This window comes from Medicago sativa, chromosome 7 (assembly GCF_051527215.1).
Source record: "Medicago sativa cultivar Bolivia chromosome 7, Bolivia_mono, whole genome shotgun sequence".
NCBI classification, from domain to species: domain Eukaryota; kingdom Viridiplantae; phylum Streptophyta; class Magnoliopsida; order Fabales; family Fabaceae; genus Medicago; species Medicago sativa.
This window is the reverse complement of record NC_140755.1, coordinates 17,269,500-17,287,478: the sequence shown is the minus strand read 5'-3', so window position 1 is coordinate 17,287,478 and position 17,979 is coordinate 17,269,500. Positions and strand designations below refer to the sequence as shown.

Sequence of the window (17,979 nt, the reverse complement as noted above, 5' to 3'; positions counted from 1 at the left end):
CTCCACAGTGTGGCTTTTGCCAAAATCTCGGTGGTTCACCGTGATTATGCCAATTTTACCGTCAATCCGAACATAAACTAACATTCATCTTTATGTTCCCATTTCCCGATTTTCGATTTTATATCGAAAATTCTTTCCATTTTTACCACATCAATCATTCACTATTTTACTATTTTTCTTGTTATGGATTTCTGTTATGTATGCTGATGTTCTTTCTTTCCCACATTTGAAAGATAAAACAAGTCACTATTAAGTAGTTTGTGGGGGACAAAATATACATATATATCTCCTATAAAAGAAAAGAAACTTTATAAAATAAATGGAACTAAATGGACCCCAGATCTGACATTCAACAGAACCTCTCTCTTTCTTGATACCTACCTTGCATACACATCAGACAAAACTGACGGTCATGATGAGGTCCAATGTGGGACCTATCTATTTCCATAATGTAAGGGTACCTCACTCATTTTCACTGGATTAAGACAAGAGTTTAACATGCACACAAAGACATTCTCACTTTTACAGCCTTAACAATTCCTTTACCCTCTTTTGATCTCCACGTCCAGCCTATACTGAAAACAACCCAACAGTACAAACTGATATTATGCTATCTCATTATTCTCAAGCTGGAACATGGAGTTTAAAAAACTGATAATCAGAAGGGTTCACCCACCCCTCATTGGGGCTTTTCACTAGGTTACAACAAAGACCAAAGTAGTGCTCATATTTGGAGATGTCATAGTAGGGAAACTTCAACAAGTTCATTTGTAATTTGAAAAAGAAAATATTATACACCTTTTGGATGGACGGCTGCAAATTACGTTTTGCTTAAAATCATAGCAAAAAAACCACTTTAACGTGGAAGCTTCAATTCTCATCTTCTTAAAATCACGACAAATTTACATCGAATAGTGTACAAATTTGTTTTTGCTTCATCAAACGCCACTCCAAACAGGCACTAAATCATTTTAGCCGTTGCTACTGACACATGAAATAAATGTAACAAAACTACATTAGTCTTCTTTGTAAGTGTTAACAAAGCCTGTATGACCTATCCTAATTTATCTTTTATCACTTCAAATTATTATTTAGAAGAAACCTTTCTTTTACGGATAATTGCTAGAGTGGAGTGATGTAATTGTAACGTGTGGTTTACGATAGACTGATAGTTAAAATTTGTTCAAAATTTCTACGATCGATGTCACTGTTTTTAATTAGAAGTTCATAGTCATCTATGTCCTTACAACTAAGACAGTGACATGATTTATGCTGATTCAATACAAATAAGGAAAAAATAATATAAGTTGCGTATCAAGACATTAATATTCGTTTTTCTTGTTTTTTGACGAATCGTCCTGATTTGTCATGGTTTCAGTTGTGAAGATAAGTAACGCCACAAACTTCTACTTAGAGTCTCGAACAATCGTTCCACCGCTTATCATATGATACACTTCTCCACCTTAAAAACCTCCTCTCATTTATGTATCTCTCTTTTACCAAGAAGCTTCCTGGGATACTTTGTGTTCTTTCTATGTTTGTGTTTTTAATTGAAACACATCTAACATATCTGACTGCAACTCAATGGAGGTGTTTCCCAAATAGGAAATCAAAATTAAGATTTCGTGTCATATCAAACTGAAATCAATGGTTTGGTGAGTCTGGTGCATCATCAGTTTCAAATAAGTGGTGCACATTAAAGCTAATGTTGGTTTTAATATGTACAAAACTACAAGAAATGTAACCTATCAATGTTGGTCCACTATTATTGTATGGTCAATTTAATATTTTGGAGATAGTGTATAAACAATTTTTATTGATGTTATAATGTATTGTACCGGACGAATTATCTTTTCCTTTGTACATTAGGGTAACAAAAATAAGGAGTTGTTGTAACGAGTTAATTTTCTCTTATTTGTGTTCTCAATTTTCTCTTATTTAATCCTCACCTGCCATAATCATTCAAATTATTTTATTAATCAATGTTATGGTACTATATATGCACCAAACCCCATTAAAAGAGGGAGCTCTTATATAAAATGAAGTAAAATCCTCATCTAAAATTCTATCCACTTTAACCACTTAAATTAAATACAATTCAATTATGGCGGATGCAATGAATAGATATTTTTTTTTTAATCTATTTTTAGTTTACAACTAGGTGTTTCTTTAAGGAATTTATTATACTTGGTTGTCGTTCATTACTGTAAAAAATTATAGGTTAATTAAGTAAATGGTCCTTATAAATATTTAGAATTTTGTCTTTAGTCCCTACAAAATAAAATCACACTTTTTAGTCCCTATAAAATTTTCCATCAACATTTTTAGTCCCTATAAAATTTTCCATCAACATTTTTAGTCCCTATAAAATTTTCCATCAACATTTTTAGTCCCTATAGAATTTTTCCATCAGCATTTTTAGTCCCTAAAATGCTTAAGGAAAATGTCACAGGGACTAAAATGTGTGATTTTGTTTTGTAGGGACTAAAAACAAAACTGTGAATATTTATAGGGACTAAAAACTTAATTAAATCATCTTGAAAATAAGAATGTTAATTAATATCTCAATTAATTAATTAAATAAATAATTTTTGGGTGACGATCGTCTTAAAAAACATTTTATCATATATATATATATATATATATATATATATATATATATATATATATATATATATAGAAAGTAGAAAGGAAATTTAATTAAATAATTAGACAAACTAACTTATGCTCTTGAGACATAAGTTAAAAATCTAAATGTAGAAGTTTTTCGGTAAAGTTGTTTAAAAATAAATAAATAATTAAGGTAGAGTTGTTTGTAAAAAAGTAAATAATCAAAATAAAATCAAAGAGTATATGTTATTATATATACTATCAATTGAGACAATCTTCAACAGAAAATATGAAGAGTCATTGTCCAACATGAAGATTGCGAAAATTCACTTTGATATATATGTCTAACATTCAGTCCTTTTTGGTAAGTTTTAAAAATTGTCTCAAATGAAAAAATTGTGTGCTGGATGGATAGTGATATCAACGACTTTATGTCATGAATTAAACCATCCTATTATTATGGAATTTGAAGGGAAAAGGTGGAAAAAATTTCATTGTCTTTCTTCAACAAGTAAGCACATGAAAACATAAGTTTAGTGCATCTTGCGATTCATTTTTATGGGAGGAAAACTTGATTACGTAAACTTAAAATTGATTTTGAAATGTTTGAGTGTTGTTTGGTAAATATGGAGGCGAATTAAATTTGGAGCTTTTCTATTCAAACTTAATGTTTGATTTCAAATTTATTATCCAACTTACTGTTATGCGAGTGTATACAAATTTAAATCTCTTAAGTTTTAATCAAAATCAGTTTTGTACAAACAATTCATTCAAATTCATCTTTCAACACGACTAAACTAAACACTCATTTATTAACTTGCTCAATGACACTCTAAATTTTACACAAACGTCTTGCCATATTTTACTATGGTTTTTTTTATGAGAGAATATTTTACTATGGTTGGTGTAGTCTAATGAAAAAGATTAGTCTCACAATATAACGAACCAATGTTTTAATATCAGTTGAAAGATATGCTCATATTGCCTCGAAGACGGTTACTTGAGCTCTAAAACAAGATTTGATGTCTATATGCAAAGTTAAAATATGAGTGGACTAACCTAGTGTGGTCATCTTTTAGGTGTAAAATTATTGAGCTCTAAAAAACAGGATCTAATAATTGGTATCTTATGATATAATTGAAAAATAAAACTAACCTAGTGTGGACTAGGACATTAGGGGTCAAACAAGAACGGAATTTACAGAGGTAGTCCAATGAATTTAATGCAGAGACCAAAAAAAGAAACAAAGATACTTTCAATATATAAAGACATTTTGATTTAAAACCATGTCATTGCACTTCGAAGATTCAAAAAAGCTAAAAACCAAAATTCAGAAGAGTCACACACACACACACACACTCTCTTCTTAGAACTTTGGCACATTCTACCTATAATTTCTTTTCAAGACAAAAAACCTTCACTCTAAAAAACCTTTTTTCTAGTCACTATTTGCACCTCCAACACCTACTTTCAAACCTCTATAAATTCCACAACAAAGATTCTACTCTTTTGAGTTCATAACTCATTCATGGCCTACAATGCTGAATCATATCCCTATAGTTCAAGAAGAAGAGATGAATCAGATTTTAATTTGAGAGAATGGTCAGTGAAAGCAAGAATCACTAGAGAGAGCAACAACAATTCTAGAAGGTATTCAGGTTCTTATATGAGAAGCTTTAGAGAAGATACAAGGTCTCAAAGAGCAAATATAACCATTTCTAGTACTGCTTCTTCACCTGGTTACCCTTTTAAAGGTACATTACTTTTTTCCATTTTAATTCACATGAATTTCATGGTTTTTAACTTCTTTTACATCTCAAATTCAACAATTTTTTTTGCAGATGAAATTGACCCCTCAACATATTCTTTCACCACTGCCCTTAAAGGTAATATTTTTTTTTAGTAAAAGGCAAAAGAATAATAAAGGTAATAAACCACATTGTTAACTAGAATCATGGTTTTAAATTGCGGTCGCGGTTACGCTGCAAACCTTTATATTGCAGCAAAATTATGGAAAATATGGTCTATATGATCTAAATTTCCGTTGCGGTTGCAGACTGCAATTTAAAACCAAGACTAGAGTAGCATGCTTATGATTTCATATATTTTATATTTTTGGTCTAAACTTTTTGGATAAATTGAATGGTGATTTGATACAGCATTACAAGCAAGGGTAAGCTATAACAGTTGGGAGTGTTTATCTCCAGAAGGGTTTGCATTAAATTCAAAGTGGAATGAAGCAGAAAAGTATATATGCAATCCACTTTCAGGAGAGGTACCAATGGAATGTTTATCAGCAAAAACTCTTAGTGGAAGATCATTCAGAAACTCAACAAACAGAATCACAATGTCTGCTCCTCTTGTTTATTCTGCAAGACATATTCAAATGAAGCCATCAATTTACACACATGAAGATGTTTCTCTTAAATTTCCAATTCCAGGTTCATATGCTTTTGATTCCCAATTCTACTTCGGCTATGTTCGGATTGACTTATTTAAGCTTATCTGCTAACATAAACATTTTTCGAGATTGATTATAGTGCTTATGAAAACAACTGATGATATGTCCATAAATTGTTTTTAGCTTATTTCTGGTAGCCGGTAGCTCTCCAGGATAGCTTACGAAAACAACTTATAATTTATATAAAAAATTGTTTGACTTTATTTAATTTTTAGTTATAAAAATAACGTATACATAAACACTTATATAATAATCGCGTCTGCTATAAGCGCTTAATTATGTTGTTTGTCTCTCTATGCAGAAAAGAAGAAAGAGGGAATGACAAGAGATGTGGGGACTCAAAGCACACCTCCTTATCTTAGTTCAAGCAGTCCTAGCCCTACTTCAACTCCATCCATCATAGAGAGGTTAAAAACTAGAGCTGTAGACTCACCTAGTTCAAATTCAAATGCAAAAACAAAATCTGAGGAAGAGGTATGCACTAAATTTTTCTCAATAAATGTATATTTTCAATGAGTTTATCAAAATATCTTGCATAATTCTAATTTAAGACCTTAAACATTTTAGTATCTGTTTGCTTCTAGTAATTTCTGTTTTCAGCCACTCACATACACAGTAAAAACTGAAAGTGTTGTTTAAAAATAAACAGACTTTTGATTCTTTTATTTGATTTTTATGAATTTGAATGAAGCTCAGATACTCTTTGGATTAGGTGTGTCGCCGTGTCCGACACCGACACGACACTTATGATTACACTGATTTTTAGTAAACAACCGCTGGTTTAAAATTAATTACTTGCAAGATCAACAAGTAATTGTGTCATTTTCTTAAATTATTATCTGTCGGTTTTCGTGTCTGGTCCAGTGTCCGTGTTTGTGTCTATGCTTCAATGAATTTGATTAAGTGAACATGATACACTAGGACACAAGAAATTTCCAGTGACTGTAAAAATAAAGTACTTAATTTGTTATTTTCCTGTTGTTTGGTTTGATACAAAATTTTCAAACTATCAAAGGAACTATCCAGAAAAATCAGATCAAAGAGTCAGAAATTTCATTTGAATGTTGCAAAATTTTCAAACCAAAAGAAATTCCAAAATTCATATGAAAATTGAACTAGTCTACCCTTGGCCAATGGTGTGTTTTCCAAGACAAGAATCAAATCTTGTTGTCATATAATTAGATTACAACATTATAATGTGGGGCATTCATAGATTCCAATTTTGTCCCTCTTTGTTTCATGTGAAAGCACCCCTCCTTCTATGGTTTTTGGTCCCTCTATACTTTCCTCCTATCAGTTTTCTGGTCATGAAAGTGTTATCTCATTTTCAAGAATCAAGTTTATTCTTTTTTTCACTAAGAGTTGTTGGATTCATCCAAAAAGAAAAAAGTGGCTGGACCATTTGATGATAAATTTCAAAATTAACTCTATAGACAATTGCTAGGGTGAAAAAGTGTCACATCTTGAAAATCATTCAAAAGTTCGACGATGACTGACGTCGCCACCTTTATGTAGAAGTTGAGGGAATGATTTTCAAAACAAATTTGAACAAAATTTTGTTCAATGAGATCGGTGCCAATTGAACATTGTTCAATTTGTTCAAAAGTCATTGTCACATCCTTACTGTTGAAACAATGACTTGATCGGTGCCAATTGAACAAAATTTGTTTTGAAGCACTAATATTCTCTTTCCTAGTTTTTACTAAATCAGCATTTATTGGGTCACCGTCTCAGTTGTGAGGACGAGTAACACAATGAGCTACTACTTACAGAGTGGCGTCGGTCATTGTTAAGAGTTTCAAACTAATTTAAGTATCCGTCCGCAGTAGATCATATGAGACACCTCTCCATTCAAAAGTTCACTTCAAAATTCAAACCTAGTTCTCCCGTTCGAAGTACGGACACAGACACTAACACAGACACGTCAACACGGATAAAATTTTGAGAAGATGACATAATTCAATGTAATCACAAGTGTCTGTGTCATATCGGTGTCGATCACGGACACCAGAACACACCTTCAATCAGAAGTGTCCGTGCAACAGTGGTTCTCCCTCTTGAATGATTCAATTTTCAAACATGATAGTAATCAAATAGTACTGCTCTTTTTCAATTTAGCTCTTCCCTTTGTCTCATTTGAAGTCACTAAGATTCTTGAATCAAAGTACAGCATTTTTTCATCAGGGGTACTTCACAAATTGTCTACTCACTTTCATTATACTGTATACTATTCATTCATTATTAGGGCCATATACAAAGGAGTGGACTTAAAATTTAAGACCACTTTGTATATAGCATAATTTTAGAGAAGCTCCTTATCTCACCAATAATAACATCATAGAATAGTCACATTAGACAAATGGCAGACTTTAACTTATATGTACCTCCTGATATTATCCTTTAAAGGATAATGCTATGTGACTATTCTACATTTTAATTGTTTTCAGAAGTTGCTAAAGATTGAAGTTTAGTTCATATTATTTAGTCATAAATAGTGGTCATTTTTCTTTTCATAGGTTTTTCACATTGTGCCTCTGTTGTATTGGTTCAGGCTTCTCCTGTCTTTTATATTTTAGTGCTTTGATAAAAATATATATATATATATATATATATATATATATATATATATATAGTTGTGCTGAAGTTTATATAATACGAATTATTGGCTCTTAAAATCCAAACAAATTAGGTAGAAACACTTTACTTAACATAAATTTGCATTAAAAAATATTACGAATTAGAACACCATTCCCCTGTCATATATATAATTTTCTTTGCATAAAGTTAGATTCATTAGACAATAACGTAAAATGTTTTTACCATCTGAATATTTTAAATTGCATAAAAGATTCAATATATTTTATGTTTATACTTAAAAAATCTGAACTTGAATCTCACTATCTCACCAATAGATTAAGCATAGATCAGGACAAATCTGTTTTGTACCATTAGTACTAGTTCATTACAAAATTACAGTCATATAGATGAAATTGGATCCTCTACGACTACACCATTTCTCTCTAGATTTAACGGTCTCTACAGTTTACAGTTGTAGAGGTTCCATGTTCGATATAGATGAAATTGGTTTACAATTAGGATATAGTAAAAAAATCATAAATGGCTTAATAGCAGTTTTAGCCCCCTGACTTTCTCAATGTTGCGATTTTGGCCCTCTAAGAAAAAAAAACTACAAAACCGTCCCTTAAGTTTTGCACATGTGCCAGTTTTGGCCCCCAAGGCCAATTTTGAATTGGTCTATGCTGACGTGGCACCCTAAGTGAGGTGCCACGTGTTATTTTTTATTTTATTTTTTGGTGTTGGGGGGCCAAAACTGCTACAGTTGCAAAAGTTAGGGGGCGGTTTTGTAATTTTTTTTCTTAGAGGGCTAAAATCGCAACTTTGTGAAACTTAGGGGGCTAAAACTGCTATTAAGCCATCATAAATTAGCGGAAAACGTGAAATCTCTCAAATTGTGTCTCTAAATTTTGTGATGAGGGAATTGGACAGAAATTTCATTTTTCCGTTGTTACTTTTTTTTTTTTTCTTTCTAACAAATGAACCTTGAAACTACATTTGGGCTAGTTGGTGACAAAAAATTCACAAAATAATATTTTCGTACCAAAAAATGACACATGATTGAAATGAGGTTGATACGTCTTAAGTGTTTCCAATTATAGAATTTTTTTGAATGATTAATTGAGAAGCACATCGCACAAATTAAGCATGACATTGATGTGAGAGTGGAAATGCATGTGCAGGTTGAGGTGAAAGATCATTATGAAACATGGGAGACAAAAAGAGAAAAGAGTGGGTGGAGAAAGAAAGAAGAGAAGCAACTTTGCAAGCAAATAGGGTGCTTTTCATGGATGATGAAAAAGAAAAGACATAGAGAAAGAAATAAAGATGATAAAGAAAGAAGACCATCTTTTTCACTTATCACTTCAAAGGGTTGCTAAAGAAAATGTAATAATTAAAGGGAGAGTAGGTTTGAATGAATGATGGTTTTTGAGATTCTCTAACTTCACTTTTCATTTGAGCTATTTTTGAAATGCTTTGTTTCTCATTAGCAAAAATGTTCAGAGAAGTTTAATTTTGGAGACTCACGAAGATCAAGAAAGGAATCGAAGCTCATAAAACATTGATCGAGATATTTTTAGTTATTCACCAACAAAGTATTCACGTCGGCAGCGGTAGTTAAATCCACATCTTTGTGGATATTAGTCAACTCATTATCAACTGATCAACCAACTTTTGTCGGTATTTTTTAAAATGCTTTACTTGAAATAGAAATGTCAAGAGGAATTGGAATTATGATCAATAGAAGGACTATGATATGTATGTGTCATTTTCTTTCTCTATATCTATATATCTCTAGTGGTCCATTTTATACTATATGATATGATGATGTTATGTGGGGAAATTTGGCTGACAAATGACAACTTAGGCTTCACGTGTGCTTTGTTTGTGTTTGTGTATGTATTATGAATCCGAAGGTTCCTATCCCTTTGGTCTTAATCACTATTGATAACTAAATTTGTACTATTGATAAGTCTTAATCAAGAAAGGAATCGAAGCTCATAAAACATTGATAAGTCACTATTGATAAACAGCTTGTCAAAATTTGTACTAAATAAAACAGCTTGTCAAAATATTTACAAGTTTTATTGATGAAAAAATTTAATATAAATATTTTTTTTTTGGGATAGGTTAGTGAAGAAATATAAACATCTCTATGAATGGTTAGCAGCCAGTAGGTTGTTTGCACATAGGACATTTGCATACATAATATTGTCAAATGTGGTTGAGAATGCTTATTTTTTGCTACATTTTTTAATATTCAAAGTATCTGAGGTATTTGGTTGAAAACAAAATGAAGGAATAAAGTAAACTATAAATTTATAAAAAAATTCAAATATTTTACTTGAACATCTATCTTCATTTCTGTTAATTTTTTCCTTGCACACTCACTTTGTTTGTTAACTAAGAAGAAGATTGAGAATGGGAGAGAGAGAAGAATCACAACCAATGATTGCCATTCTTCACATGAAGTATATATGCACAAAATGATCTACGAGAAATGCTAGTAACACACATTTTTCAACATATTCTCTTTTATCGGTTAAAATTCACATGGATCTCACCAAATTATGTGAGACCAGTATAAATTTGGTGGGACTCAGATGAATTTTAACCAATAAAAAAGAGTGTATTAAAATGTGTGTTGCTAGCATTTCTCAATGATTTACATATAACAGCTCACACACGTTGCACACAAAACAGAAAATCACTGCCTATTCCTAACTCCTCAATTACTTGCAGAACACGTAAGATGATTATTGCCTTATGTTTTGGATTAACGTGCAACACACCACCTTAATTCATGTTTAGTCAATGCTTCAATCCCATTCAAGTCTCTTAGTTTCACGAACACTTCAATTTGGACACCTTTGGTTAAGACATCGACAATCTGATTCTCACTTTTGCAATGTTTCAGTTTCGATCTTCCTTTACTTATTTGCTTGCTCGAGTAATGAACCTCGTTCCTATATGGTTAGTTCTCCCATTCACAATGGAATTTTTAGTTAAGTTAATAATGACAGAGATGTTATCAATCATTAATGTCACATCTTAACACTTGTCATTGCTAATTTCTTCAATCAAATTCATCAGCCAGATTGCTTAACATGCCAGATGATAGGCACTTGGGCCCAAAAGCAAGAAGAGACATCAAGAAACCCATGTGGCTAAAAGGGTTCGAATTTTGCTCTCCACCCAGCACGTTTTACTCGCACCCTGCAGCCATGCCCAAAATGACCCTGCGCTAGTTAACTTGCGCAAGTGTAAATTAATGCGCAGGTTAACTAACGTTGTGCTACTTAAGTAACGCATGTGTAAATCATTGCGTGAGTTAACTCACGCAGGTGTTACACCCCGCGTGAGTTAACTCACGTAGGTTCATATCTGCAAAAATTCATATCAGGAATTGAAAATCATATCTGCTATTGCTTTTTACTTTTGTCAGCAATTGAAAAATCAATACCCCTGCTTTTGTTAGCTTTTGTTAGTTGTTGTAGAATTAATGGGCTTCACGTGTATGAATTGATGGCTTGTTTCTATAATTTTTATCAATTTATTTTGGCTTTATCTTTGTATGAATTTAATGCTCAAATGAAAGAAGAAATACGTGAGTTAATTGATGGCCAAATGACTTAATCTTCATAGTTAACAAACACATGATGCTAGAAAACGAAAGCAGAAAATGAGAGAAGAAACAACAAAGAAATTGAACATTGCGTGAGTTAACTTGCGCGGTGTGAGTTAACTTGCGCAGCGTGAGTTAACATGCGTAAGGGCAATTTTGGCATGGTTGCAGGGTGCGAGCAAAATGTGCTGGGTGGAGAGCAAAATTCAAAGGGTTCATAACCAAATAACTATTGGGCCGCAACTTTAGGCCTCTTATGGGTAGTAGTATTTGAATTCACTACTAAGTCACATAGTGACTCTTAGAGGGTAGTTATGTAATTCCATGTCATGTCACCCTTATATATTGTAGGCTCTGTGCCAGAACCCTAATCATGAATAAAGAAATATCTTTTTGTTCTTGCCTCTTTTCCATTAATGTCAATTTACAGTGAATGTTTTCTGCAATTTTCCTAGTGAATCTTTAATTTGTTCTTAGTTGTTATAGAGAACCTATCAATTGGTGCTTTCATTCTACACTCTACATGCCTCCTAAGCCAACAAACCCAACCACAAAAGACCTTGAAGAGGCTCTTCAAGGCACCCATGAGCACATCACCGCCGCCGTCCAAACTCTCCGGGAAGAAACCGATAACCGCTTTATCACCATCAACACCAACACTGAAAATCAACTAAACCTCCTCCACACAAAGCTCGACGAACAACAGCTAAAACAAGATCTACAATCTGTTTCTCATAATTCCAGATTTGATGCCATATCTACTCAACTTGCTGAGCTGATGCAACAGATGTTGCGCCAACAACCAGCAACAACGGCCGTTTCTCATCCAACCACAACCACCACCACATGTATCACTCCTCTTTCTCACTCAACTACGACCCCAATTTCTGCCACAACAATCCCACCCTTTTCCACCACCGTACGTATCCCAACGTCAATAACACACACCACACCTTTCTCCTTACCCTTCTCTTCTCCATCAAGCTCACAAGTCTCCACCCCACTTCGACACAATATTACCCAACCTCAATACAATATACTACAACCACCACACCCATTCCCTTGTTTACACAGACCCTACGTCAATCAACCTTACCTCCACCACCACCATTCCCTCCACTTTTCATGAATAACTCCTATTATGGCCACACACAACACTCCCACTACCAACAATCACCCAATTTTCACTCACTATCCAACCCAATACCCACCCAGACCTTCACCCAATACCATAATCAACCCCCAATCAGAACACCGAAATTTGAGCTCACAAGCTTTGATGGCTCCGCTCCTCTTGATTGGTTGTTCCAAGCGGAACAATTTTTTCAATTTCACCAAATCCCAGTTGAACAAAGGCTACACATGGCTAGTTTCTACATGAAAGGTGAAGCACTAAGTTGGTTCAAATGGATGTTTGATAACAAACAACTCTCCGATTGGGACTCTTTCACAAGAAACCTGGAGCTTCGCTTTGGTCCTTCTTCATACGAAAATCATCAAGCTGGATTATTCAAGCTCCGCCAAACTGGTACTGTTGCCGAATACCAAGCCAGTTTTGAAAAATTATGCAATCGGGTCGTCGGGTTAGCTCCGGATTCTATCCTCAATTGCTACATATCTGGACTCAACCGTGAAATCCAGCACGAAATTGCATTGCACAAGCCCAGAACAATTTCAGAAGCAATTGGGCTGTCCAAGCTCCTCGAATCCAAAATTAAGGACTCTAAGCCCAAACCCTTCAAAAGTTTCATAAACTCCACCAACAACCCTATACGCACTCCCCAATCGAGCTCCACTCCCAAATTTCCAGCCACCATTAATACCGCTAAACCTACCCCATCTAACAACCCCCCCCATACGCAAGATAACAGCTACCCAACTCCAAGAACGTCGTGCACAAGGACTGTGTTTTAATTGTGACGAAAAATTCATTCCGGGTCACCGTTGTGCAACGCCAAAATTCGTCTTACTATTGGAAGATGAACCTTCCGACACATCCATTGAAGAAGATGACCACAACTGGATACTTCTATTGAACCTGAGGCATCATTCTTTCACCTATCTGCACATGCTCTCACTGGCCAAAACTCACCAAATACACTACGTTTTCAAGGACGAATTGGTGAACTTTCAGTTACTATTCTCGTTGATTCGGGTAGCACCCACAACATTCTCCAACCCCGTCTAGCTCGACACCTGAGTCTCTACACAACACCATGTCCGCCCTTCTCCGTAATGGTGGGAAATGGCTCCTACATCCATTGCAACCAACGCTGCCCGCATGTTCCTATAACTACCCAAACTCAGCAATTTTCCCTACCCTTCTACCTCCTACCCATCCAAGGTGCAGATGTTGTTTTTGGTTTCGAATGGTTCAAAACACTAGGCCCCTTCCGCGCCAACTTCTTAACACCATCCATTACCTTCAACACGAAAATGAAACCATCACACTCACCGGTACTACCTCATCCTCCCCACACACAGCAACCTACCAACAATTTTGCCACATGCTAGCCAACGATTCTATAGCCTCACTTCACCTACTTTCCATCACTCCATCAACACCTCAACAAAATGACAGTCCCTCTACCACTCTTACAACACCTCCAGCAACTATTTCCCCAGACATTCAAAATCTCTTACAAGCCTACCCAATGATTTTCCAGCCACCACATAGCTTACCGCCCTCACGACCCCATGACCACCACATACCACTCCTTCCCAATACACCCCCATCAATGTTAAACCATACCGATACCCCCACTCCCAAAAAGAAGCGATGTCAAATATCATTCAAGAAATGCTCCAAGATGGCATCATTACCCCTAGCAATAGCCCATACTCCTCACCCATCCTCTTAGTTCGCAAAAAAGATGGCTCATGGCGTTTTTGTGTTGATTATCACGTTCTTAACACGGTAACAATAAAAGATAGGTTCCCTAATATTCCTACTATTGATGAATTACTTAATGAACTAGGATTTGCAAAGATTTTCACTAAAATTGACTTACGCTCGGGTTATCATCAAATCCGAGTGGCCAAGGAGGACACACACAAAACGGCATTTTGTACCTTTGATGGACATTACGAGTTCCTAGTGATGCCTTTCGGCCTATCTAATGCTCCTTCTACCTTTCAATCAGCAATGAATGACTTCTTACGGCTGTATCTACGTCGGTTCGTCTTAGTTTTTTTGATGATATCCTCATTTACAGTCAAAACATGTCTGATCATTTACTTCATTTACGTATTGTTTTTTATTTGCTTGATGCTAACAAGTTTGTTGCTAAATTATCAAAATGTGTTTTTGCTGTCACCATCGTTAATTACTTGGGTCACGTCATCTCTGAAAAAGGTGTGGAGCCGGATGCTGATAAGGTTCAAGCAATACTTGATTGGCCAGAACCACGGTCCCTCACGGGCCTTCGTGGTTTTTTAGGACTTGCGGGTTTTTACAGACGCTTTGTACGCCACTATGCTACATTGGCTGCGCCACTTACAGATTTACTCAAGTCCAAGAAACTCAGTTGGAACCCAGAGGCTACACAAGCATTTACAAAGTTTAAAGAAAAAGTTACAACACTGCCGGTACTCGTTCTTCCTGACTTTACAAAGACTTTTGTTGTTGAGACTGATGCATCCGCGGTAGCTATTGGTGTCGTCCTCTCTTAAGATGGACACCCCTTGGCTTTCTTCAGCAATAAACTGTGTCCGCGCATGCAATCCTCATCTGTCTATGTCCGCGAAATGTTCGCCATCACCGAAGCTGTAAAAAAATGGCGTCAGTACTTGATTGGGAGACACTTTCACATCTTCATAGATCAAAAAAGCCTCAAAAATCTCCTAACACAAAGTATTCAAACACCAGAACAACAGAAATGGACCTCCAAACTACAAGGGTTCAATTTTGACATTTTCTACAAGCCGGGAAAATCAAACCAAGTCGCAGATGCTTTGAGTAGAAAATTTACCTCTGAATCTATATTGTTGTTGTCTCTGTCCTCCCCCACTCCAGATATTTGTCGCCAGCTCCAAAACTTCTATGCCACCACGGCTGAAGGAAAGAAACTTATGCAAGAACATGGCAAAACAGATTCAGAAACTGCCGGCATGAGGAGCATTGAGGGATTACTATACTACCAAAACAAAATATATATACCTGACATTCCAGCCTTGCGACAAGCTTTACTCCAGGAATACCACTCTACACCAATTGGAGGCCACTCAGGTCCCAAACCGTCCCTAGCCCGCATTTCATCCTCTTTTTACTGGCCCCACATTTCCAGAGACCTTAAGCTCTTCATCAAAAACCGCTCAATCTGCCAACGCAACAAATACCTGCCAAAAAGAAAACAAGGGTTATTACAACCTCTTCCAGTTCCAAAAAAAGTATGGGATGATCTCACAATGGATTTCATTACCCACTTACCCAATTCATTTGGTCATACCACCATTTGGGTAATTTGCGACCGCCTCACAAAATTTGTTCACTTCCTCGCATTACCATCAAAGTACACTGCAACTGATCTTGCCCGCAGATTCTCAGTTGAAATCAGCCGCCTCCATGGCATACCCAAGTCCATTGTGTCCGACAGAGATCCTCTTTTTCTCAGCTCCTTCTGGAAAGAACTATTTCACCTACAAGGCACCACTTTATGCTACAGCACCGCGTATCACCCAGAAACTGATGGCCAATCTGAGGTTGTAAATCGCTGCTTGGAGGCCTACCTAAGGTGTTTTGCCAGTGAACACCCCAAACTGTGGTACAAGTATCTCCATCTTGCATAATACTGGCACAATACCTCTTTTCATTCTTCCATCCAAATGAGTCCCTTCCAAGCTCTATATAGCCGCCACCCCCCCCCCCCAGGGATCCAAGACTACACTCCAGGTTCTACTGATATTATCTCTCTAGACACAAATCTACAACACAGGAAACATATTCTAAGCACCCTTCAACAAAATCTTAAGCGGACAAGACAAAGTATGAAAGATCAAGCTAATAAGAAAAGAAGTCCTTGTACCTTTTCCGAGGGAAGCTGGGTTCTGCTCCGATTACGTCCGTACCGGCAGCAAACCGTTCAACACCGGTCATCTCAGAAGCTCTCCCCAAGATACCATGGACCATTTCAGATCCGCCGTCGAATTGAAGAAGTAGCATATGAGCTTGCTTTACCTGCTACTTCCAAGATTCACCCTGTATTTCATGTTTATTTGCTCCGACCCTATCATGGCTCTGACCCCCTCAAACATTTCACACCATTAGACCCTACTCCTCCTGAAGAATTTTTGATCCCACACAAAAATTCTCCAGTTTTCACTCCTTCTCCTACCAGTAAATCTTTTCCCCAAACCCAGGATAAAGATGACCCTGTTCAGCCTAAGTACAAGAGTGAAACAAGTACACACTGCCAAAAGAACCAAATGAGATCTAATAAGCTCATCCCCTCAGCTTCTAATCTGTCATCCTCACCATCCACTACACAACCAAAAGAACGGTCAGATTCTACCATTGGGAACACAAAACCCACTATCTCTATCTCCCTATCTGGACCGATCATTCAAAATAAACTTTCCCCACAATCTAATAACTCTACCCACAACGAATCCCCAACACCCAATCAAACAAGTCCACGTCACAACCCTCTTTTGACTCCTCCTTCCAACACTTCAAAACCGGACTTTCCCATAACCGGTCCCTTCCCAATGGGTGACCCGAACCTTGAGGACAAGGTTCTTGTGGACCCCCAAAGTATTGATAGGCACTTGGGCCCAAAAGCAAGAAGAGACATCAAGAAACCCATGTGGCTAAAAGGGTTCATAACCAAATAACTATTGGGCCGCAACTTTAGGCCTCTTATGGGTAGTAGTATTTGAATTCACTACTACGTCACATAGTGACTCTTAGAGGGTAGTTATGTAATTCCATGTCATGTCACCCTTATATATTGTAGGCTCTGTGCCAGAACCCTAATCATGAATAAAGAAATATCTTTTTGTTCTTGCCTCTTTTCCATTAATGTCAATTTACAGTGAATGTTTTCTGCAATTTTCCTAGTGAATCTTTAATTTGTTCTTAGTTGTTATAGAGAACCTATCACCAGATTTCTTCACACTATTAAAGTGCAACAACTGGTTCCTTCCTTGAACACAAAGAATATAAAGTGAGCAGTTGATTTTCTATCATCTATGTTACCACACCAATTAGAACATATATATATGTAGCCAATCAATTTTCATTTCTTCCCTTTGTCTACCAATGGAAACAAAATTCCACAATCAATTGTACCTCTAATGCACCTTAATATCCTATTTGTACGTAGCCGCTAAGTGAGATGATTTTGGTCTCAGCAAGAGTCACTACATGATTGCATTGTTGCATATCAAATCTCTTAAGAATTTCAGCAACATGTCTTCTTTGGTGCATTAGCAGACAGACCCCTACTATTCTGCTTAGAAAATATGAGATGTGACCAAGGTCATGGATAAGATGGATTTTCTTTTATCCTTCACAAAATAGTAAGTATGTTGGTTTTTATCAAAAATAAATATCGAATCCATAGAGACTGTGATATATAGTTTTGAATCAATGCTTGTATAAGAGTTTGTTTTGGAAACACTTAATAAAAAGAGTTGTAGATATGAAACAAACAAGCAAGATTCAGCATATATAAAATGATCAAATCAAAACACCATAATCTCTCAA

The 17,979-nt window shown here is 35.8% G+C and overlaps 1 protein-coding gene across 1 annotated transcript; it reads left to right on the top strand.

Moving 5' to 3' along the window:
• The first annotated feature begins 3,712 nt into the window (after positions 1–3,712).
• Positions 3,713–9,491, top strand: LOC146904688 (uncharacterized). The gene is made up of 5 exons (XM_085726381.1): positions 3,713–4,364; positions 4,452–4,496; positions 4,770–5,051; positions 5,373–5,545; positions 8,830–9,491. The coding sequence occupies exons 1-5, from the start codon at positions 4,139–4,141 to the stop codon at positions 9,025–9,027; spliced, it is 924 nt and encodes a 307-aa protein (XP_085582507.1). The 5' UTR covers positions 3,713–4,138; the 3' UTR covers positions 9,028–9,491.
• Positions 9,492–17,979: the final 8,488 nt, after the last annotated feature.